General features: G+C 36.8%; 1 protein-coding gene across 1 annotated transcript in view; it reads right to left on the minus strand.

Moving 5' to 3' along the window:
• wdr27 (WD repeat domain 27) overlaps positions 1–19,373 on the minus strand; it is a 61,188-nt gene extending 41,815 nt beyond the window's left edge. The window contains 19 exon segments of the mRNA XM_052090312.1: positions 1,553–1,686; positions 2,923–3,044; positions 3,651–3,740; positions 4,714–4,823; positions 4,914–4,985; positions 7,215–7,299; positions 9,871–9,944; positions 10,980–11,113; positions 11,640–11,704; positions 13,469–13,557; positions 16,022–16,050; positions 16,053–16,123; positions 16,233–16,359; positions 16,439–16,509; positions 16,626–16,677; positions 17,532–17,645; positions 18,706–18,830; positions 18,962–19,106; positions 19,218–19,373. Of these exon segments, the coding sequence (XP_051946272.1) occupies positions 1,553–1,686; positions 2,923–3,044; positions 3,651–3,740; positions 4,714–4,823; positions 4,914–4,985; positions 7,215–7,299; positions 9,871–9,944; positions 10,980–11,113; positions 11,640–11,704; positions 13,469–13,557; positions 16,022–16,050; positions 16,053–16,123; positions 16,233–16,359; positions 16,439–16,509; positions 16,626–16,677; positions 17,532–17,645; positions 18,706–18,830; positions 18,962–19,106; positions 19,218–19,373 (1,865 nt within the window).
• Between the last annotated feature and the right edge of the window lie 1,603 nt (positions 19,374–20,976).

The raw sequence follows: 20,976 nt of genomic DNA on the forward strand, positions 1-20,976 counted from the left end.
ACTGATGCAATTTCAAGTGCTTACAAAGTGCGTGGTTACCTACGCCTTCGGATATTCGAGCCCATTTCTTTCTTTTTTTTTAATCCCCTTTTCTCCCAAATTGGAAAACCCAATTCCCACTACTTAGTAGGTCCTTGTGGTGGCGTGGTTACTCACCTCAATCCGGGTGGCAGAGGACAATTCTCAGTTACCTCTGCTTCTGTGACAGTCAATCAGCGCATCTTATCATGTGGCTCGCCGTGCATGACACCGCAGAGACTTACAGCATGTGGAGGCTCATGCTACCCTCCGCGAACCAAGCACAACTTACCAAGCGCCCCATTGAGAGCGAGAGCCCCTAATCACGACCACGAGGAGGTTACCCCATGTGACTGTACCCTCCATAGCAACTGGGCAAATTTGGTTGCTTAGGAGACCTGGCTGGAGTCACTCAACACGCCCTGGATTCGAACTCGCGGCTCCAGGAGTGGTAGTCAGTATCAATACTAGCTGAGCTACCCAGTCCCCATTCAAGCCCATTCTACGAGGAGCATGGCATCCTCATGGGCTTTGGCTAGTGGTCCTTGGAGGACATTTGTATGGTGGCAGGGTGGTCCTCTCCACATACATTTGTTAGATATTATAATCTGGATGAGGGTTTGCCTCCTACTTCCCAGGTTCTTTCTGTTGGAAAAGGAGTAAACTCATAATTTTCTCGGTTTTATTTAGATGCTTTAGCTCGCTTGTGTGCCTCTATATGCTTGCCACATGTGTGTAGACAGTTGGCAGCTACATGGTGTGAATGTATATTGTTTCCAATGCGATTACGCAGCTTGAGTTCCTATGAAAAGGAACGTCTCCATTACGTGAAAGTAACCCCGGTTCCCTGAGTGCTTACATATTGGACTGTTTGAAAGAAATAAAATAAATAAATAAAAAATACAGCACGAGTTATGTGTGTAGGCATATTCTATTAATTCACATGCTTAAAAGTCTTCTCTGTAAGAAGGGTAGTAGAGGAAGGTTTGACAAAATATGATGTGCAATATCTGGCTCTTGACTTCTGCATATCTGTTCCAGGAATTCCCAAACACTTGTGTTTATACATATAAAGACTACTTTGACTCTTCAGAAATAAATGAAGGATTCTCCACTGATGAGTATGATCCACACCTCTAGAACAAGACATTAATATCTCACCATGGCCAATATACTTTTCTTCCTGAAAATATAGCTTTATGAAAAGTGTTATTGTTATAATAAACAGTGCTGACCATATTAGACCAAAATCCATTTTCTTAAGAACCCATGGAAGGTTTTATTTTCCAGGCTGCTGGATGAGAAATAGATACCACCCCAGACTGTATCCTCATCAATAATAAATCTGGCATATTTATCTAAATCATCTAACAGTAGGTCTACTGCAAGTGTCTGGTGCATTAGCACAGTGGTAACAGTGGAATTTTGACCTCAACAGTTCTCCAGTTCTCCAGCCCCGGAATTGAACCTTTCGGTTGGCAGACCAGATCTTCATTTGTGAGTGTGTGTGTGTGTGTGTGTGTATTACCTGTACCTCTTAATGTCATCTCTTGTGGTGTCCAGATGGTAAAGGTACAGCAGTAGATTCGATCCTGACGCCAGCAGTAAAAACTTATCCAGATAATAAAACTGAGCACTTCTGATGGACTTGGCAAACTGTTCATCTCCCTGGAGAACCAAAAATGTTTGAATAAGTGTTAAGTGCATTCATATCACACCACATAAAATACAGGACCATATCAGCATAAAATACCAAGCTTTTTTGTCTTTTCTCTCTTTTCACCAAAGATGGAGTGTTAAGCGATAAATAGGAATAGAGAGATAAAGGAATGTTATTTTTTCTGTCTGGAAACTGTCTGGACTACTGAAAGAGAATTTGGTGGAATATGAGTGCTACTGGACATCTAGTTAACTGTGGTGTGTGTATGTGTGTACACAAGTATGATTAAGAGCATGAGTGAAACCTTTGGTAGAGTTACAAATTCTAAGATATCATATAAATCAAAGAAAGGCCCAAAAATACTCTACGCAAGTACATGACTGCAGTTGCTTTTAACTACACAAGCTCGATTTCATGTTATTGTTGCTTTCAGAAATGTGGCAGAGCACAATTCCTTTTGTTCACAATTCACTTATCACACAACTCAGTTAACTTTAAGTTAGCTCTATAATATGGCAACATTTTAATCTTGAATAGGTGGAAATTATGGAGTGTCCAGAATTAATTTTGAACATTTGCCAATAAATATCCAATATCAACATTAACTGAATATATACATGTAAAAAAATAGCTAATCTCGTGGCTGATAACCAATATGTTCAATATATTTTGCATTCCTATAGAGTGTTTTTTATTGCACACACTATTCCCTTAAGTATAAATGGTGCAAATAAAGAGGTCACCTCTGGTTTACCAAAGCATTCAAATACATCACACGGGTCTAAGAGATTGAGACCGAAAAGAGATTGTAGGCCTGAATGTTTCTAAAGAAATGTGATTTGAATAAACTTTAGTGTTGTATTGGGGATTCTGGGAAAGTGTGATCATCACAAGGGGAAATATAGGGTTTAGAGAGTTCTGAAAGTGTTTAGAGCCTTGATGTGCTGGACATGACCAGTGGCCTGCACAGATGTCTTTGACATTACAACAGAAAAATACAGCCAAGAAAAAAACAAGAAAACACAGCCAAGAGAAACACATTCAAATGCATTGGTGACAAATGCAAGTGAATTTCTTGAACCTTAAAATGTGTTGTTGCAATCACATACTTCGCTCATTTGTTCATTCTGAGCTAGAGTTTACAATGATTATAGGCACTGCAAAAGCTCAGTATTAATATAAAATGTAAACTGCTAATGTCAAAGTGAGGTCTACAGTATTTGGGGTAATTGTTGTTATGTTACCATGGTCAGAACAGGTTCAGCAGCACTTGTAGTCCAGATGTTCATGCTGGGCTCCTCAGAGGTAGTCAGAAACCACTGCTTACAATGACTCCAGCACACAGAGTTCACAGCCTTACTGTGCCCTGCAAAAACACAACAACAGTGCCATCTGTGGAACAATATATTGTGCCATGTTGACTGAGTCCTGTAGTTAAATTAATAAGCAGATGGAGTGTGTCATATCTATCTATCTATCTATCTATCTATCTATCTGTCTGTCCGTCCGTCCGTCAGGTTGGTCGGTCAGTCGGTCGCGTTGCAAACCAGACTCAGACCTGCATCATCCAAATGATCACCACTCATCATGTCAGGAGCATGCCAAATCACAGCTGCCAGAACTCCCACAGAAGCTATTTATTGTGACTTGATGCATGAAATGTTATGACACTTTGAAAACATAAAACATTTAGGTCTATTTTTTCATCCCAAGAGAGGAAAAAATTATGTGACTATTTTTAAGCTCTTTTTTGTTTATAACAATCCTTAGTCCAATGAAAAGAACATTTATATCAGTGTCAAGGAGGGCCTCAACATTTTAGAATCCCCTAAAGCTTCAACTAGGTGCTGTCAGATTGACATTTCAAAATTGTGATCCTGAATCACTCTTTGTCTGTGCCACTGATTCTGTAAAAGAAAATAAGAGGAATTTTACAAAAATAAATGCTACAGATTTTAAGCTCTTCCACTACCTGTATAGACAGCTGGGTTGCTGGTGAGTGAGGAGTTATACAACAAAACTGAACTGTCTCCAAGACCACACACAATCTGCTTTCCATCTCCTAGACACAAGAATAGAAAGTTAACTGACAAAATTGAAGGCATAATTACTTAGCAAAATTACGCTCCTGAGGCGTAAGCCTAAAAAAACAACTACAGCACTCTTAAAAAGAGGTGTCCACAACTTTGTTGTGTTAAACTCCAGGAGACTGCTCTGGTTTGCTGCTAGTGCTTTATTATATATCTTTATGTGAAACATCGGGAGAGCAAAAAATGCAAATGATTGTTAGCCTCTGGTATTAAGTGCTGAATGCTGAATCCATTTTTAGCCAATTAAATTACAACTGGATACTATGGGGAGGTTATACTACACTTCGTGTTCCATGCATTTCCATTCATACGCATGCAAATGCAGGAGAGCAGGAACACATGCATTTACACAGATGTTTTGTCTCATGTGGCATAAAAATATTCTGTCATGTGAATCTGTAAAGTGAAAACAAATGTAACCAATAAATTATTTTAAGGAATAGTTCTCCCAAAAATGAAAATTCTCACATAATTTTCTCACCATTATGCCATCTCAGATGTGTATGACTTTCTTTATTCTGCTGAACTCAAATGAAGATTTTTAGAAGAATTTCTCAGCTCTTTTGGTCCATACAATGTAAGTGAATGAGTGCCAAAATTTTGAAGCTCAAAAAAAAAAATCACTTAAGTCAGCATAAAAGTAATCCTTAAGACTCCAGTAATAAACTCAATGTCTTAAGAAGCGCTATGATAGGTGTGGGTAAGAAACAGATCCCTTTCATATTCTTCTTCTTGTTTTTAGCTCAATTTAAAGAATATAAACCATAGCTGCATAGCTTGCTTTGTTTCATAAAAGTAGAGTAAATCATGTATTTTACATTTTAAATTGTTTATTATTTGTCATTTAACCAAACCAGAAGTTCTAGAGAGCGACATCATATTCTGTTGACCTTATTTGTTGCGATTTTGAAACTTAAAGTCTAGTATAACCACACTTTCACTAACCTGAGTACTGCAGAGAGCTGATTGTGGTTGGAGTTGTGGAAACAGCCAGATGAGTACAAGGCATACTTGGTGCTGCTGAGTGTGATGGATACTCGCTTAACAAACCTTTCCTGTTGAAGAATAGCACACAGACTTCATTTAGACTTGTTTCATTGAGTACTGCTGCATTCTCGGTACTAAAACTGATGTAGAATACTTACACATTTGTGCTACTTTTTGAGGGAGAATTGTTTTTTTTCTTTATGTTGGTCTTTGGTTTAAACATTGTCCTACTAGAAAAGAGATAAACGTAAGATACCATGAAGATTCTTCTGAAAGGTCTGCATGAAAATGTACCATTACTACATAATATGGAAGAAAATAATCTTTAAGACAAACAAGCCTTACTTTCAGTTCCATGGAAACAGTGAAAAATGTGTTGAAAAGCTTATTATGCTTGTGACCTCAGATTAAAAACACATGAAAGCACAGTGTTCTAACTCGAAAGATTTATTATGGAAGATATTAAGTGTGAGAACAATGAGTGTCATTAACAATAAGTCACTTTTAAAAGCTACTAGAACACAGTCTGACTTATATTTTCAATAGAATGAGCTTCTTTGTCTATGCTACGTTACTTCCTAAAATTAAGTTTTGACAGGAAGCATTCTAAAACTCTTCCTTACTGCCCTTATCTGCATTCAAGGGCAAAGATTCGAACATTTTCAAAATGTTGTTTTCAACAGGAAACTTGAAAGCTCACAAATTCATGTGGACAAGTTCATGCTTGTCTTGTTTCCCAAATGGAAAAGGAAGGGAGTTAATGTCAATGCCAGAAAAATGTATATTTTGTATATACACGCACTGGCGGCCAAACGTTTGGAATAATGTACAGATTTTGCTCTTATGGAAAAAAAATTGGTTCTTTTATTCACCCAAGTGGCATTCAACTGATCACAATATATAGTCAGGACATTAATAATGTAAAAATTACTATTACAATTAAAAAAAAGTGTTGAGAACATCTTAAACTACTTCAAAGAGTTCTCATAAAAAAATCCTCCATGTGCAGCAATGACAGCTTTGCAGATCCTTGGCATTCTAGCTGTCAGTTTGTTCAGATACTCAGGTGACATTTCACCCCACACTTCTTGTAGCACTTGCCATAGATGTGGCTCTCTTGTCAGGCACTTCTCACGCACCTTACAGCCTAACTGATCCCACAAAAGCTCAATGGGGTTAAGATCCATAACACTCTTTTCCAATTATCTGTTGTCCAATGTCTGTGTTTTTTGCCCACTCGCCTTTTGTTTTTCTGTTTCAAAAGTGTATTTTTCTTTGCAATTCTTCCCATAAGGCCTGCACCCCTGAGTCTTCTCTTTACTGTTGTACATGAAACTTGTCTTGGTAGAATTCAATGAAGCTGTCAGCTGAGGACATGTGAGGCATCTATATCTCAAACTAGAGACTCTGATGTACTTATCCTCTTGTTTATTTGTACATCTGGCCTTCCACATCTCTTTATGTCCTTGTTAGAGCCAGTCTTCCTTTGTCTTTGAAGACTGTAATGTACAATTTCAATTTCAAGGCAATTTCAAGCATTGTATAGCCTTCATTCCTCAAAACAATGATTGACTGATGAGTTTCTAGAGAAAGTTTCTTTTTTTGCCATTTTTGACCTAATATTGACCTTAAGACATGCCAGTCTATTGCATACTGTGGCAACTCAAAAACAAACACAAATACAATGTTAAGCTTCATTTTTGAACCAAATAGCTTTTAACGGTGTTTGATATAACAGCAAGTTATTTTCTAGTGCCAAATTAGCAATTTATAAGATGTTGGAGTGATGGCTGCTGGAAATGGGGCATGGTAAATGGTCTGCACTTTTATAGCGCCTTTTTAACCTTAACGGTATTCAAAGCGCTTTACACTGCATCTCATTCAGCCATTCACACACACACATTCACACACCAATGATGGCAGAGCTGCCATGCAAGGTGCTAGCCTGACATTGGGAGCAACTTGGGGTTCAGTGTCTTGCCCAAGGACACTTCGGAATGTGGAGTTGTGTGGGAAAGGAATCGAACCACCAACCCTGCGATTAGTGGACAACCTGCTCTACTACCTGAGCCACAGCCGCCCCAAATGTCAAGGCATATCTAGATTTGATACTGTGCATAAAATAAACTATTATAACAGAAAACATGATCTTTTTTAAATGTTAAATATTGAATTTATTTAAATATATTAGATTTAAATATTTAACATTAACATATAAATTAAATAATTTAATAATTAGATGATGTTGTGCATTATTTTGTTCAATTAATTTATTGAAAGGTTTGCATGTCTTGGTTAGGGGCACCTCAAGTAAATATCTTTGGTCATAGGGTTTTGGCAGACAAAAAGAGCTTGAAAACCCCTGTCCTATAAGCCATGTCTACTAAAAAGCCATGTTATTACATGTGTGTAAACTGGTGACCTCTGAGTGCATTTCTCTGTGTGATCAACTGACATACTGAGGAGCTGCATTGTATCCTGATGACTTCACTTGTGTGTGAAAAACCAAGGCTTGATCCTTCATGCTCTTCTGACAGCTTACACCTAGAAGACAAATAGTTTTAACTTTATACTAATTTGTCAATAGCATTATTAAAGGTGCTATATTGTTTTAAAATTAAACTAAAACAGTTATTTCATCAATGCGCGCTAGCCTGGCAGCATTCGCTGTTGCGTAGGCTACTGTCTCCGTGTTTATAATCACATCTCCTGCTGAATGCATTTAGATGTGCTCTACATTATGGAAAAGCCTTTCTGTGGGCACCCCCCTCCAGTCCGGTCAGGCCTCCCTCAAGCCCAGGCCCGGGACAAAAGGTCCAGTTGTCCTCCCTTATCGGTGGCCCCGCTTATTGCTATGATATCCCAAATGATTTCATTGGTGCACACTCTAAAAACGATGATCCAGAGAGATAGTGATTTTGCATCAGTGTCTACAAACCACACACTGATATAAACTATTCTTCAAGAAGACTTTACACTGCTCTGCGATCAGTCTTTATGGCATCAGACCCTCAATCATACAGCCATGACCAGCTTTAAACTGTTGGATCCAGACTATTATTGTACATCAAAGCCCAGTAGTATGAAGAAATGAGATGTCCTAGTTATGGTATTGAATTAGGCCACTAAAAAGCTATGGAATTAATTTAAACCTCTGTGGATGTGTAACTCTAGAAAGTAAGAAAAATAATGCATAGTTGGAGATGGAAGAACAGCCTTCCTTAATTTTGATTTTGGGAAGAGGAAGGGGAGAGTATGTGAGCTATTGGTTTGCACATTTAATGGGTTTTAAAGGGTTTTAAAAAAACAAATAGAAAAATACTACAACTTTGTTGAGACCTAGTATATTTATTACGTAAAGTATTTTGTGGTTTAAATTATTTTTGTGAATTGCTAATCTGTTTGAGTAACTTTTGTGGGTTCCCAGTTTTCCCATTATTTTTAATGTAAATAGAGTCTATTTTAATTTCCTGTTGAATTTATTATTTGATTTTTGTGACATAGTCTGTGTCAAGGGTGTGACCTCAGACACCAAATGGCATCTGACTGTTAAATCAAGAGTGACACTTTCATGGGATGTTTTCGTTACCATGTATTCCGAAAGTATTCGGAATCAACCCAAATCTCTCAAAACTGCTGTATATAAAGAATGCTTCTGTGCATAAGGACAGCTTTCTTTTGAAAACTGTATTGTGGTAGAGACTTTTTGCAAAGGAAGTAAGATAAGTAGGACAGTAATGTATTAGTATCATAAATATTACAACGGGGGGGGGGGTCAATGACACTCAAACACTGGTTACTACAAGGCGGTTATCAGAGGTGAAAAGTAACGAATTACAAATCTCTTACAGTACTTGAGTATATTTTTCAAATTTTTCTACTTTTCTAAGTATAAATAAATAACAGTACTTTTACTTTTGTTTGAGTTGATAAAAAATGAAGTATTCAACTTCGCTACAGGTATTTTTCACCACAATTTCAAAGTACAAAAAAATACAACATTTTTCAGAATTCTTGGGAAGAAGAAAGTTACAAGCACTAAATCTGTTCATAAACTAAAACGCACTGTGTGTGGCACAACGGAAGCCAGCAGGGCACAGCATCATGAGCACAGCAGCATGCAGAATCTGCAGCCGGTGTCCTCTCTTCTCTAGATTTTCAAGACTTTCTGCCCTGCCACTATACAAGAATTGTAATACTGGGATTTTCTGCATATTTTATTTTATACGAGGGACCCATCTAAACACGTTTAACCACTGATCAAACTTCACTCGTTTTTAAGGTAGGAATGTTTTTACATTAACACAATATAGTTTGACATAAATGTGAGGATATCTTGTTTACTTTTTTACTATGTCTAAAACAAACTTTTAAATACCTTAGAAAGATACAATTCCAACAGTGTCAGAAATTAGCAGGGGAAAAATGGCACCAAAATTAACAAAAATAACCCTGAAATTCAAAATATTTGGACTTTTCACCGAACATTATTTTTTTCCCCCGTACGGACCTTAGCACCATCGCACACACACACAGACGTGCTCTCCGCTTCTATCGATCTGCATCAGTTCAGTATTGTACTCCCACATTAAATTCCATAACTGTTTGCCCCTCTTGTTCAAAATAAACAGTTTAAAAAGAGAACAGTTTGCTGAATCACATTCCATATCTGGATAATTGCTGCAATATCACATAGGATAAATTATATTATGTTAGTTAATTATTTGATTAGTTTTAAAAATGATATTAGTTTTGTACAGTATGTTAACTTAATCGCCCAAATACTTGGACATATGTGAATGAGAACAAACCATGAAATAGGAATGTGTTTCAGACACAATGCACATTATGTATTTTAGAAATGATTTAGAGACATTTAGAATGTTACAAATGGCTATTTCTATTTAAATTAATGTTGTATTCTTAATATTTTCAGTTTTTGTCAAGTATCCTCTTGCAGCAATGCTGGTATTTAGAAGCTGCTAGTTTAGCACCTGTGAGGAGTCTGTTTCTCAAACTAGAAACTGTGATTTACTTGTCTTCAGTACTCTTTCCACCACTGGCAGTTATTTATTTATTTGGCAACTAAAAGTGTTTGGTTTTGTGAACTCTGACCTGTTTTTCTTTGAGGTTTTGGGCCTTTTTTAGTCAACTCAGCATTCAGAGGAGACGTGGGCAGCAGAGGAGAGCTGAAAATAGTGAATATAAAGTGGTAAAATTGACAGAAAATCAAGTGCAAAGTGACATAAATACTATTCCAATACTGGAAATGATAAAATACAGCATTTTCCATAGTGCATCCAAGCAGCACTGTCAGTTGTGTGACTGGATCCTGACATTCATGTTCTGTGTTTAGTGTGAGCACATGGCTTCTGTCAGGATTGTTTGCCATGTGCTCTCCTGTTCATGTCATGTCTAATAACCATGTTATTAGTTTATTTACCTCACCTGCCTTCCCTCGTTAACCTCCTTATTTCCTTCCCTATTTAATCTCCTTGTGTTTTCTGTTCTGTGCCAGTTTGTTGTTGATTGTCATAGGTACTGTACGTGTGGATGTTCCAGTCATGTTGGTAAGTCTGTCTGTGTTCCTGGAGATTCCTGTTTGGAGCATGGAAATCAAGGCTCCCCTTCTCCAGCCTTACAGCTGAATTTCTGCCAGTTGTGGAACTGTGTTTTCCCCCTACGGGTATTTTCTGTTCGTTTTATTTTATGATTATTATTAAAGTCCATCCTTACCCTGCACTTGAGTCCTAGCCTCTATAACCCATATCATGACAAGCACTTACTAGTATAGTCCTGTTAACTTCTCAAGAATAAGACATCAATACCCTTTTACAGTGGCCCTAAAAAGTATTTTGGACATTTAAAAATGAATATCACTGCATTAGATAACAACATATCAAACCAACATTATATCTATTGTTTTTTTCTTTTGAAGCCTAACAAACTTTTCTTTTGTTAAATGTTTGCTTGAAAGTTGGGACTGTGCTATATTTCTTAAAAAATAAATACCGCTTGGTTTATTGCCCACATACTTTTGGGGTCACTTTATGTCTACTGAAGGTAATTCTTGCTAAAACCAAAAGCGACAAATAAATTATCTTCAGTTGGTACTCAAAGTGATACCCTGGCTTATCCAAGACTTCTTAAAAAACACCATCTGATCCAGTGGACCTAGAGCCATAAGTTTTATGTTTGCCCCAAAGGGGTTGAAGTTTTGTTACCTGGGCACCACTGAAAGTTGATCTGCCTCATAGAAGTTCTTAACCAGACTAATGCAGAGATCATCTAGCCCAGCACTATTAACCTCGAAAAGGACGACTGAGGGCTCAAACAGAGTGGTCACCAAACACCACATCTAGTAAGAAAGTGTGTGTGAGAGAGAGAGAGAGAGAGAGAGAGAGAGAGAGAGAGAGAAAGGCTTAGACTAGTGCATATATTGTGCTATACCACATAATTGAGTCTCACACAGAGCACAGAAGCTCACTTTCCTCCCAGATTGCAACCCGCAGACCGACCTTGTAAAAGCTTTGCATTTCAAATAATCATGGCTTTTTCAAACCATGAACTGCTAATTGCAGGCCTGTAAAAATACCAAAGGTGCTATACATGCCAGCTCTAATCCAGTTTTCAAGGTTGACTATAGGAATAAATAATTAAAAAGTAGCAAGTAGGAGCTTATATGAAGGACACCGTACATTATTCTGATATCTCTAATATGGAAAGCAGTATACACATCTATCAAAAGGTTTGGAAATGTGATAAAACACTTACTATAAACAGGTAAAGACACAGAATACAGTATTTTAAGAATACAAAATACACAGAAATATTAAAAGTCAACATTCTTTTATAGACATGCACAATTTTGACAAATTACTTACATTGCCACCACGTCCTTTAGAAATGGCCCATGACCCTGCCATTGAGACACTCAAACAGTGGTCAACTGTTGGGGGGAAATTAGTAGCAGTTGATGTATCAGTTTTGGTATCAAATTAATCACAACCTCTAATGCAGCCTTTCTCAAAGTGGGTGCCGCGGCACACTGGGGTGCCCCCTGACTGTGTCAGGGGTGCTGCCAAAAAATTACGTAGGCTAAAAAAATAAATAAAATGTTTTTTTTTTTAAATCTGACATTTCATATATAAATATATTTGAATTTACATAAATACATTCTTCTTCTTCTTTTTAAACATATGAACGTATTAATAAAATTGTAAATTCATTTTAGATAAATATATATATATATATATATATATATATATATATATATATATATATAAAATTAACCATAAAAATCCGTCTCACAAGACCGAAGCAAGACACACACACACACAACTTGACGCAAGTGACGCAACCCATAGCAACGCGTTATAGCAACAACACCTCAGACTGACAGAAACGTAAAAATAAACGTGAATTTAGGCCACTTTTAGTATCTCTGGTGCATTTTTTAACATGCATCTTTTTCTTATCGTATTGTATATATATTTTTTTCATGTCTGCCCCTTTTTATTTTATTTTAACTGCATCCTGCACTTCATTTTAGTTCTCCTGGTCTGGATTGGTTGTTGGGTTCTTGTATTGGGCGGTCCATTTGTGTCTCTGATTAATTATTTTGTGAATTACTTTGCAAACCTGTGTTTTTAAAGGTGCTATAAAGTTGTTATTATTATTGTTATTGTTATTTACAGTTCGTATTATGCTCTGTTCATTACTGTTCTGTCTAAATAAACAGGACATTTGCATTTACATTTGGGTTATGCAGTGTTTTTAAATTATATTTTACACTGGGGTGCCTTGAGATTTTATGCACTTTTGAAAGGTGCCCTGACTGAAAAAAGTTTGAGAAAGGCTGCTCTAATGTACCTAGATGTCCCTCTCAGCAGATTCTTAGGGCAGGGGTGTTAAGGAAGAGGCGCTCAGACATCATACAGGGATAATTCACCTCATTCCCTTATCATTCTAAAACAATTTGACTTTATTTCTTCTGTGGAAAAGTGGATGAGGACCAGTGGCTGTCAAGCCCTATCACCCCAACCCCACCATAAAGCGTCAGAAAAGTTGTCAAATTGAATTGTGCACTACATTCCAAGTCTTCTGAAGCCATATAATAGTTTTGTTGAAATTTAAGTCATTATTCAATAAAAATCTTTCTTGAAAGCGATAGTTACCATTAACTTTCCTTGTATGAAAAAGAGTAGCTTGGACATTCTGCTATAAATAACTCCTTTTGTGTTAAGAAAAAAGGGAAGAAAACAGTCAAATAGGTTGCAATGATGTGAGGGTTATTGATGACAGAAATGTCATTTTTGGGAAAACTATTTCTTCAAACTTGGAATTAACACAAGCACATAATAAAGGGGAATCAGTATATTTCTGAACTAGACTGTCAGACTTACTGTAAGTGAATGCTTGTGATGTTTTTGATTAGACTAAAAACTGCTCAAATGCACACAAAAAATGATTGGTGTTGATCAAGCTGGTGAAACTGGTTAACCAACATGGTTTTTCTTATGAATCTGGTTAAGCTAGTTTAAAAGCATAGCATGGACACCAGCACACCAGCATGCCTTGCTGGGGGACCAGCCCCCAGAACACAACATAAGCTGGTGACTAGCAATGCTGATTTTTTCAGCATGGAATGCACATGGGCATTTCTGGCACAATGTGGACATTCATACATGGAACCACACAAGAAGACAGAAACCTTTGAATGGAAGAATCATGAGAAGATCTGAGGAATCCAGGTCAATCAGATACAGCCCGTCAGAACTGCCAATCCATACACAACTTCCTCTATGGAAAAAGTACAAAGAAGAGATAGTTTACAAAAAACACTATTACAAATTAACTAATGCCTGATTAACGCTACTGAGTATAATAGTTCTCTTTCTAACATCCATTCGGTATCTCACTATGGGATGTCGCTTCAGGCGCATTTAATCTGAAAACGCCAATGACACCACGTCTTGTCAGTTGACAGACCAATAACAGCAGTGATAAGGGAGCCCCGCCTCCCTCTTATAGGTCACTGCCACAGGTCCCTTTATTCTCATTCTCTTCCCTGTGAAAATCTTTGGAAGCCATCCTTAGCTTGGCTTGCAGTGGAGTGGTCGCTAAACTGTTCTTTAGACGAGCCGTTCAGGTATGTCTCAGAACACGGTTATTCTTCTGTGAGGGTATTTACTGTCAGGGTAAATATCTATACAAAAACACTGCAGCCTCAGCTTTCTGTTCTTGGCTGACAAAAGTGGAACCTGACACGGTCTTCTACTTTTGTAGCCCATTCGACTCAATGGTCGACATGTTGTGCATTCTGAGATGCTATTCTGCTCACTACATTTGCACAGAGGGTTTATCTGAGTTACTGTAGTCTATATACCAGGTTGAACCAGTCTGGCTATTTTCCATTGCCTTCTCTCATTAACAAGGCATTTCCATCTGCAGAACTGCTGCTCACTGGATGTTTTTTGTTTTTGGGTCCATTCGGAGTAAACTCTAGTGACTGTTGTGTGTGAAAACCCCAGGAAATCAGCAGTTACTGAAACACTCAAACTAGTCCATCTGGCACCAACAATCATGCCACGGTCAAACTCACTGAGATCAAATTTTTTCCCCATTCTGATGGTTAATATGAACATTAACCGAAGCTCCTGACCGTATCTGCATGATTTTATGCATTTCACTGCTGCCACATGATTGACTGATTAGATACTCACATGAATAAATAGCTGTACAGGTGTACCTAATAAAGTGGTCACTGAGTGTATGTACTGTATATATAAACTGTATAGCTCATGCAAAAGAATACCTTTCAAAAATGTGTTCCAAAACAGAAGTGTACTAAAAGATTTGAAAAATTGCCCAAGAATTTGATTTAAAAGAGCATTTAAACCTGTCTTATTGCAGTGCAAATCATAGAGGCAGTGGTCAAAGGTCACCTCTCTTGTCCAATAAACCAGAGTTGTTGGGTTAACGTGTTATTCTTTCCATATCACTGGGAGAATGTGAAGTATTCGTGCACAGTAACTAAACATGACAACGAGTCTGTAAAAGCATGCACTTGATATCTTCTTTTAATTATAATACAATTGAAGTGGTTTTGTTGAAAGGGATTGGCATTTATGCTTTGTAAAACAAAAATTGTTTGTGACTTCAACCTTGCCTCTCCCACTGAAACTTTTGGAATCTGCAGGACTTTGTAACATATGACATTACACATTTAATCAGCCATAAGGAGAAGGAAGGAAAAAAAGAAACTGAATTCCCTCAGAATTTTCATGGCATGTGAAAGCTTACAGGTCTTGTCCACACCATGAGCAGTCATATAAACAGTTATATATTGTCAAGGAACACAAGTATTGAAAGCCACAACTATGACACAACCAAGTTCATGTGGGTGAGCCCTACAGCTGCCTGCACTGGGACATGTAAAGTACATCTTTAGCAATCATCTTGCCATTGCAGTAATTACTGTTTTGACAACCTGAGAAAATGAATGGGGTTATAATGACTCTTTAATTTGAGATTTCCTTTGATGACCACATACAGTAAATACCCATGTTCTAATTAGTACAGCAAATGAAGATGTGTGCGATGTCATGACAACAGCATTGCTACAGTAACGACTTTAATCAAAACTATTGTTTGTAAAACCTTTAGTCACCTAAATATCTCCCAATAATAATCATCTCAGCTGTTTCTCCTAGACAGCAATGAGATTAAATGAAGAGCAAATGGAGACTTTTTGTTAGGTCTTTTTCTTTTCTCCAAAGAAAAAGACCCTTGTATGATCTCACATATCTTTCCTCTAGACTTTCATAAGAGACCTCAACAATGTTCCACGCTGTGCTCAGCCTCAGATTGGCCAAGATATCTGCAATCAAAACTCTCTCTAAGATTTTAATATCTGGCTTATGCTATTCACATTCATTTGATAGCTCTTTATGTCACCAACTGTCTCATTTTGTTTCTAATATTAGTTTTCCAAAGTAATTTTAGGGGAAACATCTGAGACTATGTTGATATGTTAAAGCAACATGACTCCATTAAATCTCCTGAGCTATGAAAGAGCAACCTCTGAACAACAACAACATTTTCCTCTGGGAACAACCAAGAATAATACAAAATGGGAAACTACAAATAAGAATATTGTTATTAGTAAAATGCAACTTTCTCATGCCTGTCTTTAAAAAATGTCTCCTAAAAAATAATCAGTCGTTCAACCAGCTAAGAGTGAACAAGAAACATAGGCCTGTACCTTTGCTGCATGCAAGCATGGTTGGTCTCTGCGGTCTTTCAGACCAGATTATCAGAACTGACTTTGCTGTCTCCACTCTTATTCTGTCATCATTAGATGTTCCTAGAAAAGCACACCAATGCAGCTTAGTGAGAACTTTTTCACTGAGGTAGGCACATAAAAAACAGTAGTCATACACAGTCTAAACTGTGGTTTGTGGGTGTTTTCATACCCTCTTTTCCATTTTCAGGTGGGCTGTTGTGCCTTTGTATTTTCTGATTCTTCTGTTCAAGCTTAAGAAGGTCTAGTTTTGTCACCAAGCAACATTTGTAGTCAGCAGGGAGAGTGTAGCTCCAAAGCTTTAACCACAAATAGATTCCATCATAAACAATGCCATAGGGGGTGTGTTACACAAGAGAGACTTTGTGTGGGACTAACCTGACCATCACTTGACCCTGTGATGAGCTGTCGGTTTTGTTCCATGAAGAACAGACTAAGCAGTGGATACGCTATGGAATGAAAAGTTCAGCATCCTCAGCACATATTTTCTACATTCATAGATTATAATGGGTGAAGCAGTTAAATTTCCTTAGTATAAATTTTAGTATAAAAACTGTACACAAACCTGACAGCACAGCAGACTGAAAGAGTATATTCCCCTTCTTCACATCCCATGCCTTGTGAAAAAAAAATCTAATAAAAAATTATATTCACAATAAACATGTCCATTCAAAAGCAATGTCAGAGGTTCCACATTTAAACTATACAGGCCCTATTCTAGTATTAACAGTGATTGGATTGGCACACGCATTTACTGGTCGATTTAGATTTTTAACAATAAAATTCATTCATTGAAAAAAAAAAAAAAAATCTAAATTCAAATTACACATAACTAAATGAAAATATGATAAAAAAATGTTTAACGAAATGGTAAAAAAAAAAACATTTTATCCTCTCCAACTTCGTTCATCTGGTACCTTCCGCAGTGACTTAAAAATCACTCTATGACAACAGGTGGAAAAATACCAATACAAATGAGGTCATAAATACAACTGTAATTATAAACATAATAATTGAAAAATAAACCATGACCTATAGCTAGTTTAACACAAATCTCACACATTTTTGTTCCATAAGACGGCTACAACTCTGATTGTCAGGGACATAATTTGATGTTCCACTATATTTCCAGAGTTCATTACCACAAATTTAGGAACTGAATAAAAATGTTACACTGAAAACAGACATGCTTTTGAAAAGTCTTTCAAAAGTCTTTTTGTGCTTTGCGCCACATCATTAACATACAATACACCCACAGTTTGCATGCATACATCCAGAGATGTGCAAAAACTCCCACTCATGCCCACTTGAGCTTTTTGCTGGCTCTAAAATTGCACTTAGAATTAGCACTCTCGCAGAAATGATATAAGACGTAGTGCGCTGCCATTACGAGTAGCGATGAGCTGAACAGAGCTCTCCATATTTAGGAAAGATACTGCCATGTTGTATTTTGTGTGTCATATGCTTGTACCTTAAATGTACGGTCCTCTGAGATTGAGATGAGGAGATTTAAGTCCCATGGACAGAACTCTGTGGCAGTTACAGGACCAAGGTGCCCTTTCAACACACCAAGCACTTCCTCTCTCTACAAAAAAACAAAACAAAAAAAACAAACAAAAAAACACATACATATTATGGAATAGATAAATAGACTCCACATGAATCAATAAAATTATTATTATTTTAGTTCATTAATTCTTTATCAGGAAACATAATTTGTTCACATAATGTCAGCTTGATGGAATAAAGATATTTTAAAAGACCCAATTAAGTCCCCTTAAAGTGATTTTATATGTGTTCCTAACATGACATATTTCTTCAGTTTTGCCTAATATTTTTGTAACATCACTGACTTGTTATGTGACTTGTTATGTGTATGTGTTATGCTAGTTTAGTTAATACATTAGCATCAAAAATACATAATATAACATAATAAATGCATAATAAAATACATAAATAACTCTTAATTTCTATATGGTTTCTTTTCGCATCAAGTCCCATGCAAAGCAAGTTTAAGTTATGTGAACATAAAGTATTCATGTGGTCCACTCATGTGGTTAAGACAAACTAAAAAAAAAAAACAAGTACACTGAATGCAATGAAATTAAGAATGTTTCAGAATTTTGTTGCAGAAGCTCATTTAAATAAATACAAAACTTAACAAGCAGCAAAAGTAAATTATGCACAGTTGTTGAACACTTGATTGGTTCACATTCATCCTACATATTTTATCCTGTCAAAGTGAACATTTTAGAAAATTAGATTAATTGAAAGCAAGTTTAGAAGAGAAATACTATGTAAATAAGATTATTTACTAAATAGAACAACCTGCGTTTTGTCATGTGGATGGATGGATAGATGGATGGTTGGACGGATGGACGGACGGAGTGACAGACAGACAGTTAGATAGATAGATGATTGGTCATTTAATTCTAAGAAACAAGACTGAGGGGCTTATACTGATATTTAATATATTTTTTAACTTATCTCTCATCTTAAAGGGCTGGTCTAGATAACAGAATGTTCTATATGAATGATTTGTAGAGAAGAGATACAGAAGATTTGTGTTGCACCTGGAGATGAGTAAAAAAATGCATTTGTTTAGCAGTTCACTGAACAAAAATGTTTTGTATATTATTTCATACCTCAGCGTTCAATACAAATACTCTGGAACCTGAGCATGCAGACACTTTTGCATTCTGTGGACATAGTGACAAATGAACCACCTTTCCAAGCAGTGAGCCAATAACTCTACCAGAGGCAATTACACCTGGAACACAGATGTCATGTTTAAAAGAGAAAAATTACTACATGCTATAAGGAAAGCAGTATTCTTGAGTCTTATAAGTCTTTATATCAGGATGGGATTGAAAATGGAGTGAATGATTTTACTCTATTTACCCTCTTTGATTTGTTTGTAGGAACGATCAATGTCCCAGACAATCACATAATCTTCTGAAGCACTACAAAGGATGAGACGATCTCTCACTTTCCCAAATACCATGGCAGAGACTTCATAATGGTGACCAGTGAGTTCCAATGGAGGCTACCAGAAACATTAAAACCAGCATCTGTTACTTGTTTTATATATTAAATCCTAACTGTATAATAAAGTGTTATATCATGTCTTGGTGGATATAAGTGCATCACTAATGACCTCCAGGTTGTTGGTGTTGTAAACCCTTATATTCTTGTCCTGCCATGGCACAGCACAGTGAGATGGGCAGCAGGCAAGCTGCAGGTGGGACACTGGCTTGTTGCAAGTTAAAGAGAATCTCTCAATCCAATACTGCACTGAGATCACATCAGCCATGGAGTACCTGATAGTCCCCTGTAGGAACACACAATGATGTTTTCAAAGCAGGCTAACAGAGAATCTTCGTTATTGCCTTTATCACTTACCTGATGTAGGTAGTAAATGTAGGCTGCTGTTCAAGCTTTAAGATTGTAATCATTTATGTGTATTGAAGAAATTAACTCAAGTTATTCTATATGTCCATTTCCGTTGTAATTCATTTTTGGCATGCGATCCCCCAGTACTTGCGTCCTTGTTGCCCTGGAAACCGGAGAGCTCAGGTACGGTAAACCAGAAGGGACAATTACCATAATAGTTTGTTCGATACACCCTAATGACATCCGTGTACATGTTGACAGGACACGGTAGATTTGTTGAAGTTTTGGTATTAACACTTCTCCTAGCTTATTATTATGGGATTTGGTTTATAAATACAATTTGCTATTTGGTTTAAAAATAGTCCTTTATGTTATCCTATAGCAGACGTTGTACGTTTGTGCAATTGAAAATGAAACGGTAATATGCAATTTGCAATTGCATTTGGATTATGTCGCAATTTATGCGGCCAAAAATAGAAATGCAAATAAAAGAAATTGCAAATAAAATGCCCAAAGTCTTGTATAGCCTCCCATATATTATTGCAATTCACGATTAATGACAGACCTTTATATATATAACGACTTTAATATTGATCTGATACTCAACCACACTTAATCATATCACTTCTGAAGATATGAATTTAACTACTAGAGTCTTATAGATTACTTTTATGTGGCCTTTGTGCTTTTTGGAGCTTCAAAGGTCTGGTCACAATTCACTTGCATTGTGAGGACCAACAGAGATATTCTTCTAAAAGCTTTGTTTGTGTTCTGCAGAAGAAAGAAAGTCATACCCATCTGGGATGGCACGAGGGTGAGAAAATGATGAGAGAATTTTAATTTTCGGGTAAACTATCCAATCAGCTTTTCCTAAAAAATACAGATAATTGATCTTCTAGGCAACAATGCCCTCTGGTGGCAAACACTAGTCAAACGTCTATCACAAGGAACGAAGCCTTAATTGTGGGATTAAATAAAACAGTTTCATTATTTAATGTAAAACGACATTATTAAAGTAAGAAAGATTCGAAGATGAAACGGTTTAATCTGACGTGTCATTTGAAGAATTTATACTATAAAACATATAGTAGTTCTAGGTTCTGCCACGCTAAGTGCCACAGAATCGCCTGAAACGGCTCATCCTTCGATAGAAATGTAGTTACTAATATATTTCAATATGTGGTACTTTTAAATTACTTGTATCTACCAGAAAAATAAGGGGTTGTTGCCAGCAGTATACCTTTCTCCTTGGCCAAACAAATCTCATGAAAGAAAGGAATATGGTTTGTTAGTCCTTAAATTTTAGACAAACAAACACGTTCCCTGTGACATTTTATAATTTTCTGGTTAATTACCAAAACAACATTCATTCGCATTATAAAAACAAGATCTTTCAGCACAGTATATTTTCTGCTTTTACAAACGCTCAACGTTTTCACAAACAGAATTATATTCGAGTCCACGCCCACATTTGTTTTCAGCCAATGAATGTCAGCCAAATGCACCGTGGTCTCCAATCAGTA

Source organism: Xyrauchen texanus, chromosome 24 (genome assembly GCF_025860055.1).
Source record: "Xyrauchen texanus isolate HMW12.3.18 chromosome 24, RBS_HiC_50CHRs, whole genome shotgun sequence".
Lineage (NCBI taxonomy): Eukaryota > Metazoa > Chordata > Actinopteri > Cypriniformes > Catostomidae > Xyrauchen > Xyrauchen texanus.